The 17,697-nt window shown below is 41.7% G+C and overlaps 1 protein-coding gene across 1 annotated transcript in view; it reads left to right on the forward strand.

Moving 5' to 3' along the window:
- Positions 1-17,697, forward strand: part of LOC127582655 (beta-1,4-galactosyltransferase 2-like) — a 46,745-nt gene that overhangs the window by 11,422 nt on the left and 17,626 nt on the right. The window contains 2 exon segments of the mRNA XM_052038146.1: positions 13,039-13,128; positions 15,411-15,646. Coding sequence (XP_051894106.1) covers positions 13,039-13,128; positions 15,411-15,646 — 326 coding nt within the window.

The raw sequence follows: 17,697 nt of genomic DNA on the forward strand, positions 1-17,697 counted from the left end.
ATTGGAGGAGCTTGGTGCTCTGAGAAAGGCTGGGCTGGTGGAGGTTCTGGAGATGGAAGTGGGCAAAGCTATTGGAGGGTGAGAATTTTAAAACTGGTGCATGCCAGTGGGTGGTGAGAGAAGGAGTGAGTTTGGACATGGATTGCAAAGTTTTGGATGATAAGTTTACAGGGAGCAGAACAAGGTTAATAGTTGCACAGATGGGGTTGCAGCAATACACAATCTCAAATAGAGACAATAGTCCAATGTTATCTTGGTGCGGTTTCGTGGCACAAAGTTCATCTCAGAGTCAAGTATGATGACAAGCTTGCAAGCAGTACAATTTAGTTTCATGTAGTGGCAGGTTTATTAACGTTCTACAGACAAATTTTTTGCTGTAATGCCATTGACTCTTTGGGGTCTGTGCCTGATTATGGATCCATTTTCCATTTTTAAAAAATAAGACTCCATTCCCCACCCATAGGAATGCACTGTACCAAAATACCCATACTGCATTTTGCCCAGGCTTTTTACATTCTGAAATTGTGCTTGACATTTTCCAGGAATGTTTTCCTGTTGTTAATTGAGGAATACATGCAGCAGGGAGGAGTAGGGAGTTGTTAACCAGAGAATGGAGATTATGGTGGCAACTAAAGAGCGTAACTTTGGTATTCAGGTCTTTATATGGAAGAAACAACCTGTTTAATGATATATAGTTAAACTTGGTAATTGGCTCAGTCATTTTGTATGGGAAGTATCATTTTAACTAGGGCCATCATAGTGGAATCTTGCTGGATTTATGTTGGCATTGCAACAATGCTCCAGTCAGCTGTGCAATGCTTGGCATTGTCTGGAAGCTGAGAAAGATGCTATGTGAGTACAAATTCTTCCCTTATACGTATATTACTTGGAGAAACCTCGAACAGGCACCAAGTAAGATTTAAAAGACTGAATTTGCCTACTAATTTCTTCAGTCAAGCCCTCTGAAATCAGGAAAGGGATGCAGTCATAAATGTATTTGCCACAATGTAAAAGATTTCTTGTCCCAAACTAAAAGGTGGAGTATAACAGAGAGTATCCACTTATACTCAACATTTTAAACTGGTTCTCTCCTTCACTTTCTGAGACAGTCTGTAATGTTCAAAAAGATCTTTGTGTTTTTAACACTGGAATCGTGTGTGTCTCAGCACCCTTGATGGAATTGGGTTGGGGCGTGTCTAAACTTGATAGGCAAGCAGCAATGAGTATTGGGAGATTCTGGGCCAACCTTATGCAATGTCTCAGGTTTTACTGAGATACCTGTTGATCTGATGATTGTGGGAGGATGTGAGCATCACTGGCTGTGTCAGTATTCATTGTTCATGCAAATTCCCTTTTTAAAAAGAAGTTTTGTTATCCAACACTTCTAATTATTGTATGCTGTCTGTCGACTTGCACCTATACTGTATACAGTGGTGCTTTTAATACATCCTTGGCTTGCTTTTAAAGTTGTCCACATTGTTGTGGGTCTAGGGTCACCTAGAAACCAGTCTGAGTAAGAGTGGTTGATTTTGTTCCCTGGACTAAATTAGTATTGGTGTTACTAGATTTTTATTCCGTTTTAATTATTTATCTGAATTTAAATTCCCTAGCTGCCATACCAGGCTTTGAACTCAGAATCATGGATCTCAGTCCCTGGATTGTGAGTCCATCAAAAGTACAAAAAAAAACTCTGCTAAAGCAAGATCACGAACATGTCCTTTTGTGAGATTTTCATCCACACGGTGGTGGAATATTGTGTAGTTCAGCAGAATTGTTAGCTGATCTCTAACATGTTCTAGCAAGCCGCTCAATGGTATTCAAAGCGCCACTTTGTCGAAGATTAATTCACCAGAGAGAATAAAGTGATTCAAAATGCTGGACTACAGCTCTTGCTTAAGAACAGTTGGAATGAGCAATAAATAAGGCATGTCTTCAACTGGCACAGCCCTGAACTCTAGAATTCTGCTCTGTCTGCCTTGCCATCTTGTGTTATACCACTTAAAACTGATCACTTTCACCATGTTTTTGGCTACCTGTCCAAATATCTCCCCATATGAGTCGGTGTTAGATTTTTTTTCAGACAATGCTGCTGTGAAACTTATGCTACATTTTACTAACTTCAAAGGAGACCTGCATTTCTGTAGCACCTTTCATGAGCTCGGGATGTCTGACAGCTCCTTTTAGAACCAATGAAGAATTTTTGGAAGTGATGTCATTGTGGTGATGTAGGACAGGTGGTAATCTAATGTAGGTAGGAAGCTCCAATAAATAGTAAATTGATAATTACTGGCTAATGGAGTGCACTGCCAGATGTCTTGTATGATCATATCACTCCAATTTTTTTTGCATTATTCAATGAACGGGTTAGAAACGTGAAGCAGTAGCTTTTGTTTACTGGTAGTCTGGCAAGGAGCTGATTTGCTGTCTCTACATATTAAAAGAACCAGACAAAGTTGTGTAGTATTTATTTTTACACAGCCACTTGTTATGATCTAGAATGCATTGGTTGAGAGTATTGTCCAATTCAAAAGCAATTTGCTCCCAGCTTTCAAAAGGGAATTGGGTATGTAATTTCAAAAGGCAAATGAATGCAAGGCTATAGAAAAGAGCAGATGGGGTGGGAATAATTGAGTAACTCTATCAAAGTCCGTGAAGCAGTGATGGGCTGAATGACTTCACTTTTCACATGATAGACTCTATGATTTGTACTTGGTACTTTTAATCTAGGCATACTTCGCAAGTATTGGCATCAAATTGTTCCAAAAGGTTCTGTACTATTTGCACATCTAATTGTCTGTTATTTGGGTGTTGCGATATAATTTAGCACTGCAGAACAGAGATATTTGAATAACATCAATATCATATGCCTGCAAGTGTGGTCTTAAGAGTGCCTAATATAACTTCATGTGGTTAGTTGTATGTCTGCAGCTAAGACAGAATATGACTGCACTATCTCATTGCTGTTTCTTGGTATGTGACAGAGGTGTAGGGGCAGGTCATTCAGCTCCCTGAGCCTGCACTGCCATTCAATATGATCTGATTTGGTTATCTATCGCAATACCATATTCTCGCTCTCTTCCAGTCCCCCTTGATGCTTATCTGTCTCCTTAAATATATTCAGTGACTTTGCCTTGATGGGACTCTGATAGTGAATTCCACAGATTCACTGTCCAATGAGTAAAACAAAAGTCTTCATATCTCAGTCCTAAACCTCTTGCAAGCTGTTACCCTTCATTCTTGGCTGCAAACAGTAGTGCATTTAATGCATCCTTGGCTTGCAAGGCTGTTTCAGAGTCAACCACATTGTTGTTGGTCTGGAGTCACACAGAGACCAGTGTGAGGAAGGGTGGTGGATTTTGTTCCTTAGACTAAATTAATGAAATAGATGGTGCTTTTTTACAGCATGGTAGTTTCATGGTGCTTCGGTTTTTCACACTCCAGCCCGGGAACCATCCTCGCTATATCCAGTCTGTCTAGTGCTGTCAGAATTTTTAAAGTTTCAATTAGATCCCCTCTCATTCTTCTAAACTCAAGAGAATACAAACCTGGTCAACCTAATCTCTCCTTTTATAGCATTCTTGCAAGCCAAGAATTAGCCTGCCGAACCCCAGTTTCCCCTCCCTCCCCCCCTCCCATAGCATATAAATCCTTTCCTTGGTAAGCAGGTCAAAACTGCTCACAATACACCATGTGCGGTCTCGCCAGGATCCTGTATAGTTGTACCAGGACATCCTTGCTCCTGTTCTAAAATCCTCTTGCTGTGAATGACATAGAGGAGCAGCAGTTAGTGCTGCTGCTTCACAGTTCCAGAAATCCGGGTTCCATCCTGGCCTGGGTTCTGTCTGTGGAGGGTTTCTCCCTGTTGCTATGGTTTTCTCCCACATCCCAAAGATGCGCTGTTAGGTTAATTGGCTGCTGTACAATTATCCCTAGTGTAAGTAGGTGGCAGAAGTATCAGGGTGCAGTGGAGGGGGAAGTGTTCATGGGGATATGAGAGAGAATAATTTACAGAAGTAAGTGGGGGAGTGGAACTGATGAGTGTGCTTCTATGTAGTAAGAAAATATGAGAAAAATATGAAGGCCGGTGTACTATTTCCCTTCTTAACTGCTTGTGGCATCTGCATATTTACTTTTAGTGACTGGTGTACAAGGAACACCCAATTTTTTTTTTGTACATCAACACTTCTCAATGTAACACCATTTAAATAATTTGTCATCTTTCTGTTTTCCTACCAAAGTGGATAATTTCACATTTATCCACATTATACTGCATCTGTTAAATTGCCTTTAAGCCTCTTTGGATCGTCCTCACAATTTACAATCCCACCCACTGTAGTGTCATAGGAAAACTTCAAGTATTATTTTGTTCCCTCATTTAAATTATTCTTGTGTATTATGAATAGCTGAGGCCAACTGTTCCCTGTGGTATCCCACTCGTTATCACCTGCCATCCCAGAAAAAAGCACTTTCTTCCTCATCTTTTGTCAACCAGGTTCAATCGAGGTGAATACAATTACCCTTTGTCTTCTGGAAATCTGCCAACTTTGTCTAATCCTGTTGATGTTTTTCAAGTACCCTAAAATCTTATCCTTTATAAATAGCCTTTAGCATTTTCCTCATCACTGATATTAGGCTAATCAGTCCGTAGTTTATTGTTTTCTCTCTTTCTCTTTTAAATAGTGCGGTTACATTTGTCATCTCCAATCTTTTCCATGATTCATAGACTTCTGGGAAAGGCAACCAATGCAACCATCATTTCCAAGCTTTCTCTTTTAGTACTCGGAGATGGCAATTGTTGCTCAATTGCTCTGCCATTTTCTTTCCAATATGCGTTCTCCTGTTTCTGACTGGGGGACCTACACGACTTTACTAATCTTTTTCTTTTTACATTGTTTGTAGAAGCTTCTACGATCCACTTTTATGCAAGTTTACTCTACTTTTGGTTCTTTATCCTTTGCTAAAATCTAAACTACTCCCAATCATGAGCTTTGCTACTTTGTCTGGTAATCTTGTATGACTGGTCTTTAGATCTAATGCTACAATTGGGAAGCCAATGCCAAGGACAGGAAACTCTGGCAAACCATCATCCGAGAAGGAACAGCAACCTTCAAAGCCAACAAATGTGCAGAATTAGAGGAAAAGAGAAGAAAATGGAAAGAGAGGCAGCAACAACCAAAGCCCGATCTGCCATCTGGAACTACCTGCTACCTGTCCTGAATGCGGAAGAACTTTCAGAGCCAAGATTGGACTCATAAGCCACTTGAGAGCCCATAAATAGATCAACGGAACGAAGACCATCATCCTCGACCTCGAGGGATAGCCACGACGATGATCCCTAACATTTGTTGGCCATGGTTGGGTCACATTTCCTTCTGTATTTTCACACCAGACAGGTTCCTGCATTTGTTGTGGTTCCTGCATTTGTTCATTGAATGTTAGTCATTTCTTATCCTCTGCCATGCTTTTTAAAAATGCTCCCTGATCTAACATTGCCAGCTTACTTCTCATACCTTGGTGATGTATCATAAATAAGCTTTCTTTATTAGTCATTTGTACATCGAAACACACAGTGAAATACATCTTTTGCGTGGAGTGTTCTGGGGGCAGCCCACAAGTGTCGCCATGCTTCCGGCGCCAACATAGCGTGCTCACAACTTCCCAACCCATACGTCTTTGGAATGTGGGAGGAAACCGGAGCACCCGGAGGAAACCCACGCAGACACAGGGAGGACGTACAAACTCCTTACAGACAGTGGCTGGAATTGAACCCGTGTTGCTGGTGCTGTAATAGCTTACGTACACTATGTTATATATGATATAACATATTGGTGGGGAACTTGGAGGATGTGGTGTTCCTATCAAAGTGCTGTGTTTTATGGTTTGATGGGGGGTAGAAAAGGAATCCTGATTTTGGAAACTTTTTCTTCATTGATTCTGTTTAAATTTTTTTTTGAAACAGGAAATGTGTAGAACCCACACTGCTCTGATCAGAGTGTGATTACATTTGGGTCTACATCTAATGGTTTGAGTTTTCCACTTAAGAATTACTAGCCCTCCAAGTCTCCCTCACTGAACATGAAACCAGTGCTGCAGTTATTCTGGGCTTATCTGGGACCATGACATCTTGGATCTGTTAACGTAGACGAGGGCAGGAACAGCTGCACTTCTAAGTTCCCCTTTGATCCACACCAGCCTTACTTGAAAACTTATTGGCTGATCCTTCATCATGGTCAAGCTGAAATCCTCGGACTCCCAAACCAACAGGCCTGTGGGAGAGCCTTAACCATACAAATCATAGCAGTGGATGGTGGCAGCTCAGAAATGGGCAATAAATGCCAGCCTCACCAGTGATGCCCATGACCCGAGAACTAATTCTGTAACAACAAAACTGTGGACTGGATCCCAGGCCATTTTATAAAACTGGTGCTTAAGGACACCCAGGAGTTTCAAATCTGGCTTGCACTTGACTATGTAAAACCTCTTGAACTTACCAAGGCCCACATTATAAATGGTTTCCCTCTGCCTGTTTCCCAAGCTCACAGCTTCAACTAGAAATACAATTCAACAGCAAATAAACCAATTGGATATTTAGTCATTGGCTCTCTGGATAATGAGTATTTAATAGTATTTTCTCCCAATTCAATGAATGTGTTTTTCGGTTTGGTGTTATGAATGAATGTTGAACTTATTCTGCCTTGCAAATTCAGTCGTGGCAAACATTGTTTGTGATGCTGTTGTGTTGCAATGAATAGCCTTTCCCACTCAATGCATAATTTTTTTAAAAAAGCCTTGTGAATAGCTGATGCAGTAAATTCAACTGGGGCATTCTGGGATCAGAACAGTGTTGAACATTAATCTTCCGTTTTAATTCTTATCTTAACCATGGTCCTACATGTGGACATGATCCAAAATGTTACCCTTTGGAACATGGAAACAGGAGCAAATCAGTTAGCCATCTGGAGCCTCTTCTACCCACTTAGGTTGATCCCTTCTGTTCTCTATAGAGTTACAGCTGTACTTGGCATAGAAAGAGGCCATATAGTGCACTTTATTCACGCCAGTTAAAAGCTGTCAGATTGGTAAATGGTTTATTATTGTCACATGGAACAAGGTACAGTGAAAAGCTTTGTTTTGCAAGCCATCCATACAGATAATTTCATCACATCAGTGCATTGAGGTAGTACAAAGGAAAACAATAACAGAATGCAGAATAACGTGTTACAGTTACAGAGAAAGTGCAGTGCAGACAGACAATAAGGTGCAAGGTCATGACAAGGTAGATTGTGATGTCAAGAGTCCATCTTATTGTACAGGAAGTCTATTCAATAGTCTTATAACAGCAGAATGGAATCTGTCCTTGAGCGTGGTGGTACGTGCTTTCAGGCTTTTGTATCTCCTGCCTGATGGGAGGGGAGAGAAGAGAAAATGTCCGGGGTGGGTGGGGTCTTTGATTATGTTGGCTGCTTTACCGAGGCAGCAAGAAGTGTAGACAGAATCCATGGAGGGGAGGCTGGTTTTCGTGGGGTACTGAGCTGTGTCCACAACTTTCTGAGGTTTCTTGCGGTCCAGGGCAGAGCAGTTGCCGTACCAAGCCATGATGCATCCAGATAGGATGCTTTCTATGGTGCATCGATTTAAAAAAAAGTCGCGGAATTTCTTTAGCCTCCCAATGAAGTAGAGGCACTGGTGCGCTTTCTTGGCCATGGCGTCTACATGGTTGGACCAGGACAGGCTATTGGTGATGTTCACTCCTAGGAACTTGAAGCCCTCAGTCCTCTTGACCTCAGCACCATTGATGTAGACAGGAGCATGTGCACCGCCCACCCCTTCCTGAAGTCAATGACCAGCTCTTTTGTTTTGCTGACATTGAGGGAAAGGTTGTTGTCATGACACCATGTCACTAGGCTCTCCATCTCCTTCCTGTACTCCCAATTGATTGTTATTTGAGATTCAGCCTTTTACGCTGGTGTCATCTGCAAATTTGTAGATGGAGTTAGAGCAGAATCTGGCCATGCAGTCATGAGTGTATAGGGAGTAAAATATGGTGCTAAGAACGCAGCCTTGTGGGACACAAGTGTTGAGAATAATCATGGCGGAGGTGTTGCTGCCTATCTTTACTGATTGTGGTCTGTTGGTCAGGAAGTCAAGGATCCAGTTGCAAAGGGAGATGTTGAGTCCCAGGTCTAGGAGTTTGGAGATGAGTTTGAATCCAATTGCAGACTACAGCTCTTTAAGTGCTCATCAAGGTACTTTTTTAAAATGTGGGAATATATCAAAAGGGGCTGTTTTTCAATTCATAGGAAGACAAAATTCTTGGGATGTTTGATGGAATTTATGAATCTAAGAAGCTGTTTACATCTGGCTGGATTGTTTGGAACTAAGGGCCACAGTCTTGGTAAGGGGCGAAACATTTAGGACTGAGGAGGAATCACTCAGAGGGTTGTGAATCATTAGAATTACCTGCCCATGAGGTAGCTGCTGAGTTGATGCATCTTCAGGAAATTAAGGGATTAGGCAAGAAAGTAGAATTGAGTGAAAGATCAGCTTTCAGTTTTGTGAATGATAGAATAAGCTCAAGGGAGCAAATGACCTCTTTGTCCTGTGTCAAGTTGGATCCTAAATAGTGGATTATTAAGTAAGAAGCTGGGTAAGGGAGAGATCTGGGTTAATGTACTTAAATGCTCAGGATTATGTCCGACAGCATTGGGAGTTCAGTGCTGTTTCAAGCCCATTTCTGCTGCCGATAACAACTAACTTTGCTGTGCACATGCAAAACACTGACAAGGGATGAATTAAAACACACAAGATCTTTCAATGTCCATAAATTTTACTCAGTCAACTTCCAAACATATTTCATTTCAAATATGGACCACATATGTTTCTATAATTTGAAGTTGTTGAGCTATCACAATTTCATTCTCCATATTTAATAGTGAACCTGAAATTTGCCCATTTGGGGAACACATGTACAACTCGAGCATCTACACAACAAAGCAGAATATTGCTTGGGTCCTGTCCACAAAAAGGACAAATCCAAGCTGGCTAATTACCACCTAACACACAAAATGCTGGAGGAACTCAGCAGGACTGTCCTGATGAAGGGTCTTGACCTGAAATGTCGTCTGTTTATTTTCCTCCATAGATGCTGCCTGACCTGCTGAGTTCCTCCAGTATTTTCTGTGTGTTGCTCCAGATTCCAGCATCTGCAGAATCTCTTGTGTCTCCATAATTACCGTCTAATTGTAAAAAGTGTTGCCAACATTGCTATCATGCAAGAATTACTCTCAATAAACCTGCTCAGGGTTGCTTAGTTTGGGTTGTGCTAGGACCATATGGTGTCATGTAGTCTTAGTCTGTCATGGAAAAAAGAGCTGAATTCCAGAGCTGAGGTGAGTGATTTCCCTCAACAACAAGGCAGAATTTGAATGAGTGTAGGGAAAATTATAGTCAATAGGAATTGAAGGGAAAACTCTTCCCTGTCTAAAGTCATAGCTAGTGTAAATGAAAATGGCTGTGGTTCTTGGAGGATGATCACCTCAGCAGCAGGACATTGCTGCAGGAGTTCTTCAGTCAGTGGCTTGGTCCGAACATCACCAGCTGTTTCATCAATGACCCTCCCTTCATCAGAATGTCAAAAGTGCGGGTGTATGCAGATGAGTTCAAAGTGTCTAAATCTATTTGCAATTTCTTGCACCATATGCAGCAAGATCTGGACAGTATTCAGGCTTGGATAGATAAGTGACAAAGACTGAATGTCCCTTTTTAGAAACAGTGATATTTGCATTACCAAGTCCTCTCCCATTAATAATTGGGGGATACCATTGACTAGAAGCAATTGTATTAGTCACGTAAATATTCTGGCTACAAGTTCTGTGAGTGGTTCACCATCTGACTTCCAAAACATCTATAGGCAGGAACAGTAATTTATCCGGGTCGAGGTGGTTTGCTTGGAATTGCCGAGGTGTCCTCTGTTTTTGATTGATGGCACAAGACTTTTTGTTTGCATTTCCACCTCTGGATTGGATTGGATTGGATTTGGGGTAGAAAGTTCTTGGGTTGGGTTTGACCCTAATTAGGTTTGACTTTATACCTGAGAAGGCTTCTAGAGACTCTGTTTATTAATAAAAGATCATAAGTTGTGACATGTTCAACAATCCACAAATGTATTGCAGTCTGGAAACTTGGCTGTTGCTGCCCAGGGAGTTCCAGGAAGGGAGGCTATTATCAATAGAATTAAGGAGGTTTTGCATTTTTTTTATTGTACCATTTGTGATTGTGGGAGGCTCACAAGGTGCATAGCAGCCAACAAAACACACGGTAGTCTGGTCACCATTGTAATGTAGAAATCGCAGCAGGAATTTAGTTCATGGCAAGCTCCCAAAAATAATGGTTTGGTAATGACCACAGCCCATTTTTTATGAGGGATAAATGCTAGCACAGAATGCAGAAGAGTGACGTGGGATCTTTTGCTTTCACCTAAAGGAGCAATTAGTGCCTTGTTTACCCTCCACTCTCAACCAGTACTGCCTTCATACTACCCAGGAGTCTCAACCTGATCTTTTTTTTTGTGTGGTCAAGTCTCATGACTGGGATTTGTTTTTTAAAAAAAATCATTTGCAGGATGTGGATGTTGCTGCCAAGGCCCCTATTTATTGTCTATTCTTAGGCCATTTCAGAGGTCAGCTAAGAGTTATCCAAATTAGTGGGTCTAAGATTATGTATAGGCAAGTCCAGAATGGCAGGTTTCCTTGCCTGAAAGGCATAAGTGAACAAAATGGCTGCCATTAGTGAAACTATCTTGTTATTCCAGATTCATTTAATTCCTTGCACTTGTAGGACAACACATTGGCGCAGTCAGTAAACCTGCTGTCTTACGTCTCCAGTGACCTGGGTTTGACCCTGACTTCTAGCGATGTCTATGTGGACTTTGCACGTTCTCTGTGACTGTGCGGACTTCCTCCAGGTGCTCCTGTTTCCTCCCACGTGCCAAAGACGTGTGCTGGTCAGTTAATTGGCCACTGCAAATTGCTCCTAGCATGTAGGTGAATGGTACAATCTTAGGAAGTTGCTGGGGAAAATGAGGAGTATAAAATGGGATCAGTGTAGTGTAAGTCCTTGAGTAGGCACTTGATGCCATAGACTTGGGCTGAAACACTGAATTTTTTTGCTGTATAATTCACTAACTCTTAAGAGTAAATTCCCCACCTCCCTTGGTGGGATTCAGTCTCCTGTCTCAGTATGCCTAGATGATAGTTTCAATAACTAAATCATTATACTACCCTACAGATCCACCTATTTGAGCCTAGTTGACATTTCCCTTGAAGATGCAGCATGTGACATACCTTGGGGATAGAGAGTGACTAGGCAATTTAAAGGCACAAACAACTATGGCAAAGCCTGCAGGGCAAATATCTTAGGACAAAGCAGCCTCTGAGACTCACTACACTAAAGTCACATGAAGAGGCACAGTGCTTAAATCTGCAACAAAATCTTGATAGTTTTGTTTGTTCAAAGCTTTTGAGGTCACATTCTTTTCTGGCAATGAGAAAGTGCTGGTGTAATCCTTTGAGTTAATACCTTGGCATATTATGCAGCCGCTTCAAGCTGTCTGTCTTTTAAATAGAATGCGGTGTCAGCTGGAAGCCTCCGCATTTGGAGTCTAGTTCAGCCTGCTCGGGTAATGTAAATAGAGCAGGGCAGGGTCAAAGTACAAAACTCTGTTTAGAATCAGACTGCCAATACATATGGTAAAGAAGAAGCACTAGTGAAATACAGGAGTTAGAGTGTTTGCTTTTTAAATTCAGTCTTGGAAATGAGTGAGGCTAACAAGGCTGGCACTTAGAAAGTGCATGGCAATCAGCCTTTTTGAACCACTTCCAGCTGTTTGATTGTCCAATTCTATTTGCAGCTCGTCAGCAAACGAAGTAGTCCATGCCTGTATGTAGTTCATCCTACACAACTTTCAGGTGTTGGCTAATAAGTGACAACAAACATATGGCCATGACCATCTCCAACTAGGGAGAGTCAAACCACCAACCTTGATATTCAATGGCATTGACATCAAGGTCCCCACCATTAACATCCCAGGGGTCTTCTTAAATAGTCCCCTGGAATCGAGGATGACTTACTTCCACTCTAATTCTGTGGGCTTTGAGGTGATCGATGAGACCAATCTGGGACCCACAGACTTTGCCACAGGAAGTGCTTGGCAAGGTGGACAGACGGGTGGGTAGTTTTGAAGATTGTGTACAACTTCTCACATTTATGCTGGGCTTCCTTGTGCTCATGTTGCATGTACTGGAGGTTCTCTTACTTCCTTATGACTTAGAAGTTATTTAACCCACTGTGTCTATGCTGGATCTCAGAGCAATTCTGTTTCCCAGCAACTTATTCTCTCTCTCGTTAAAATGCCCCTGATTTTTCTACCACTCAGCTACATTAGGGGCACTTTACAGAAGCCAATTAACCCAACAGCCAACACATCTCTGGGATGTGAGAGAAAACTGGAGCACCTGAGGGAAACATATGCGGTCATGCAGAATGTGCAAACTCTAAGCAGACAGTGGGGAGAGGGGGTGGGGTCAGAACTGAAGCTGCGTTGCTTGAGCTGTGAGATGGTTGCACTACCTCCTATGCCACAGTGCCAACCTAAATGCTGCTTCTCCACTCTGAGCAGGGGTTCCTAGAAGTGGATGAGCTTGCTGCTGTGTTTAAAGGAGAGATCTTTGGGGTTGCCTGATTGAGGCTTGACAGCACGGTTTAATTCTGAGGGATTTTTAGTGTTCAGACAAGCCTTTATCCCTCACTGGATGCTGAACTCAGGAGTCGTCTGATACAAAGAATAACACAATGTGTTTAAGAGCCTTTTCACCTGCAGTCAAGGCAGAAAGTACCCTTAACCTTTTATTGTAACAATCCTCTGACTAAGATGATTTGGGTGTCAATCAATTCCTGAGTTTTTACAATTCCAGTCATTAAAACTTTGATAAATTTTCCTCTCCTTGAGTCCTTCAACTTGCAATTAATTTTCTCTCTCAGCAGATAATGTTTCAATTCTGGACAATGTAACAACAACAGTCACCAAACCTGACCAGTTGGAGAAGTGTCCGAATGATCCACCAGAACTTGGTAAGCAATGGGCCATATCCCTTTTTATTGGTGATTGGCGCAGAATGTTCAGAATAAGGAAGATAGTTTTCTTTGTGTTTGTCCAGTATTCCATCCTGAAAGAGCAGAAGTTTATGCCTCCTAAATACAAGGGTTACCAAAGCCACTATCTTCATTTCTAGCTGCAATCTCCATCTTTCTCTCCCTTGCATCTGTCTGAGGTTGCGCCAGACTGATCACAACCTTGGAGTTGGATTTGACCTTAGCAGAAGCTTTTGGCCAAATACCCACATCATCATCAATACTTCCCTGTAACATCACCCAGCTCCATTCCTCAGCCGATCTGCTGATCAAGTCCATCTCTTTCATTTGTTTTCCCCAGACCAGATGATTCCCATACACTCCTGGCTGGCCATCTCCCTTCCCTCCAAAACATTGGAGCCCTGTGTTCTCACGCGCACCTAGTCCTATTCATCTGTTGCTTAGCAACCACTGTCCTACATTGGCTCCCAATTAAACAATTAAAATAAAATTTTATACTGTTCTCAAATCCATCCAGGCCTTGCATCTCCCTATGTCTGTAAACTCCTTTAACCACTAAGTTTTGTTTGCACTTCCCTGCTTCGTCTTCCCTGAATTTAATAATCCCACCAATGGTAGCCTTACTTTCAGTTCCTCATTACTTCTCTCATTCCTTCTTTAAAACTGTCCTTAACCTACCTTTTTGACTAAGCTTCAGTCACCTGTCCTAATATATCCTTACTTGACAAGATGTCGAATTTTGTTTGAAAAATTGGTACTGTAACGAAACACTCATCTCTTTTTCAAAATCAGATTATCACTGACGTATGACATGAAATTTGTTGTTTTGCAGCAGCAGTACAGTGCAAAGACACAAAAATCTATAAATTATAAAAACAAATAGTGCAGAAAAACAAGAGGAATAATGAGGCAGTGTTCATGGACCATTCAGAAACCTGATGGCGGAGGGGAAGAAACTGTTCCTGAATCATTGAGTGTGGGTCCTTGGGCTCCTGTACCTCCTCCCCGATGGTAGTAACAACACTGAAAGTGCCTTATAAATCCACATTGTTTTTGGGAAGATTTAAAAGCTTATAATAGTCTGAAGGGCAGAACGCTTCTTCTGTGGCTGGAACATAAGAAATAGAGCAGGAGTGGGCCGTTCGGTCCCTCTTGTTTCCTCCACTCTTCAATAAGATCATGGTTGATCTTTTTAGAATTACTTTTCTGCACTAGCCCCATATATTTCGCTATCCAAAAATCTATTGAATATACTCAGAAACTGAGCCCTCCGCAGCCCTGGTTGGTAGAGAATTCAATGTCTTTATGAAGAAATTGTTATTACATCCCACAAGATGAGGTGGTCATGTATGATGAGCTTTACTGACTCTTGCAGCCCACCCAGTGAGGAGGAAATTTGGACCCCCGTGGAGATTGTACTAAAGTATGAGCTGCGTATTCCAGCTTAGCTCACCAGGACTTAGAAGACTGAGTTCAAACCCCACTTCACAGACATAAGTTAAAAAGACATAGCAAACACTCCAATGCAATACTGCGAGAGAGCTGCTCCTGTTGGAGGTGGATGTTATTAAACTGAGGTCCAGAGTGCCCTTGTAGGTAATCGTAGAAAACCCCATGACACTATTTGAGGAAGAGCAGCCGTTATCTTTGGTATCCTGGGCCAATGTTGAACATCTGCCCAACATTACCGAAACAAATTACCTGCTCATTAATACATGGCTGATTATCCATGATTCCTGTGCACAAATTGGCTGTCATGTTTCATAGATTACAGAAATAACTGCACCCAGTGGTGCACTTCTGAAATATAAAGTACTTGGAATGCCCTGAGGCTGTAGAGGTTGATATGTTAATGCTTTAACAGTTTCCTTGAAGTACATTTAAACACAAAAAAAACTTGCTCCAATTAGTGAGAATGGCTGCCTGGTGAACTATACAGATCAGTTGTTTAGTTCATTGTTATTTGCAGAGGCACATTTCCTATGTTACAGCTCTTTTAAAATATTTCACTGTCTGCACTATCCTTTAGGGCCATTCCAGAGTGATGTAAGGTGCTGGATAAATGCAAGGATTTTACTACTGCTTGTTGACAGTACGTTAACAACTCGCTAATCTGACTGAGAGATATCTGTAGTTCACTCTTCACAAAGTGGGTTTGCAGCATTTCTGAGATGTGTCCCTGAGCAAATGCTTTTCTCCCATTTTTCTCTTGCATTTGGTTGGAGTGGACTGTATTAATTAAGCCCTTTCCTGGTTAACAGTTGGACCCCTGAGGATCGTGTTTGACAAAGAGCAGTCATTGGAAGAGATAGCTGAATTAAATCCTTATGTGACATTTGGAGGGCGATACAAGCCAACGGACTGCATCCCTCTGCAACGCATTGCCATCATCATTCCATTCCGCAATCGCCATCACCACCTGAGACACTGGCTCTACTACCTTCTCCCAATCCTACGCCGGCAACAGGGAGATTATGGCATTTACATCATTGAGCAGGTAGGAGAAACTGGGGACAACACAAAGGATGACAGACTTTAGTTACTTGGAAAGATGAGAGAATCTGGGTTTGTTTCCCTCAGTGTAGACAGGATAAAAAAAGAGATTTACAACAGGTGTTCAAAACTGAAGAGTTTTGAAGACGTAAATGAGGGGAATGATCCTGGTGAGTGAAGGGGTGGTAACCAGGTTCCAGATGAAGGGTCTCAACCCAAAACATCGACTGTCTATTTCCCTCCATAGGAGCTGTCTGACCTACTGAATTCCTCCAGTGTTGCTCCAGATTCCAGCATCTGTTGTCTTTTTGTCTCTCATAACCAGAGGCTGCTATTAAGTGATAGGGGAGATGATGAACAACTTTTAAAATTTATTTTTTCACTAGTTCTGGATGTTGCTGGCAAATCTGGCATTTGTTATCCATTGCTAATTGCCCCAAAGTGAGGAGGCAGTTAAGAATCAATCACACTGATGCAAGTTAAGTCACATACAGGCCAGGGCAGACCAGTTCAGAGCAGCAGATTCTTCCCTGAAGGACACTGATGAACCACACGAGCTTTTGCAAACTTTGTTTTTTTTTATGGTTACCATGACCAGTTTTTTTTAAATCAGATTTTATTTAATTATTTGAACTTAAATTCCCCAGTTGCCATGATACAGTTCTAACTTGTGCCTCAGTATCAACACTCAAGAGCTTTGGCTCCTAGTCCAGTAACTTAATCACTAAGCCACTGTAACCTAGTACCCCTTACTGTAGGAGGTTGGTGTGATCTGGAACATGCTGCCTGAAAGGTTGAGGGAAGAAATTCAATGATGTTCAAAGGGGAATTGGATCAATAGCAAAAGGAATTCAAAAGACAATTGCTCATGTGCTTTAGTGTGGACAATTATGGGGGGAAAAAAGTGAGGCTTAGGATTTTACTGGATAGTTTCAAAGAACTGGCAGAGGTTCCTCAGGCAGAATGGCTTCCCTGTGCTGTCAGATCCTATGAAATGATTGAACAAGAGAAAGGACTAGAAAAGCTTCAAAACCCACACCTTGAAGACGGATCTTTAGGACACAGAAGAAATTCACATGTTGGAGAAAGCAGAAAGAGGAACCCATGGAGAAAGAGGGGCATCTGAAGGATTATTTTACACAGGGCACTATGAGGCCAAGGTGATGCAGGGCAAACTACCACCAAAGGCACATTTAAGTCTGATATCAGGAACGATATCATCATGACCACAGCCATTGCATTTTCAGGTCATAAAATGGAGGTAAAAATCCCAAGTTTTGTTTATGATACATTGGGAACCAGTGAAAGATTGTCAGGTATTGTAGATGAAGATTTACAATGGACTGAATGCCTATTATGTTGAGAATTATCTCCTATAATGTAATCCACTGTTATCCAGTCCAGTCCCACTCTCATCTCCAGTTCTGCCTGATATAAGATCATGTGAACCCAAGACCTTTGTGTCTTCAATAGGTAGTAATTGGCCTTAGAATTATGCTGAACTGCGGAACGAGGAATTTAAAGTGAAAGGAATAAATTAACGGAACAGGATTTGAGGGGAAGCAAGATGCACAACCAACTAAGAAAGGAATAGATAGTAACTTTGACAGATTAAGAGAATTAGGGTGGGAGGAAGCTCTTGTATCACCCAGAACCCTGCAAGAACCAACTAGCCAAATAGCTTGGTTCACAGAATTGTAAAATTGTTATGGTGCAGAACGAAGCCATTCTGTCCATTGAGTCTGTACTGCCTCTAAGCAGAGCAATCCCATCAATTCTATTCCTCTACGTTTCCAGCCCCCCACCACCACTCTAAAACCCTGCAAATTATATCTTTCAAGTGTCTTTCACTGACAGTGAGTTCCAGATCATAAGTACACACCAGAGTAAAAAAAACAAGTTCTTTTTTTCCCCATAAATCCCTTTGAATCTTTTGCTCATCACTTTACATCTGCTCCTTGAACCATTTGCTAAATGGAACAATCTACCCCGTCCAAAGCAGTCACTGTTGTGTACATCTCCAACAGATCTCCTTTTAACCTCCTTTGCTTCAAG

Source organism: Pristis pectinata, chromosome 24 (assembly GCF_009764475.1).
Source record: "Pristis pectinata isolate sPriPec2 chromosome 24, sPriPec2.1.pri, whole genome shotgun sequence".
NCBI lineage: Eukaryota > Metazoa > Chordata > Chondrichthyes > Rhinopristiformes > Pristidae > Pristis > Pristis pectinata.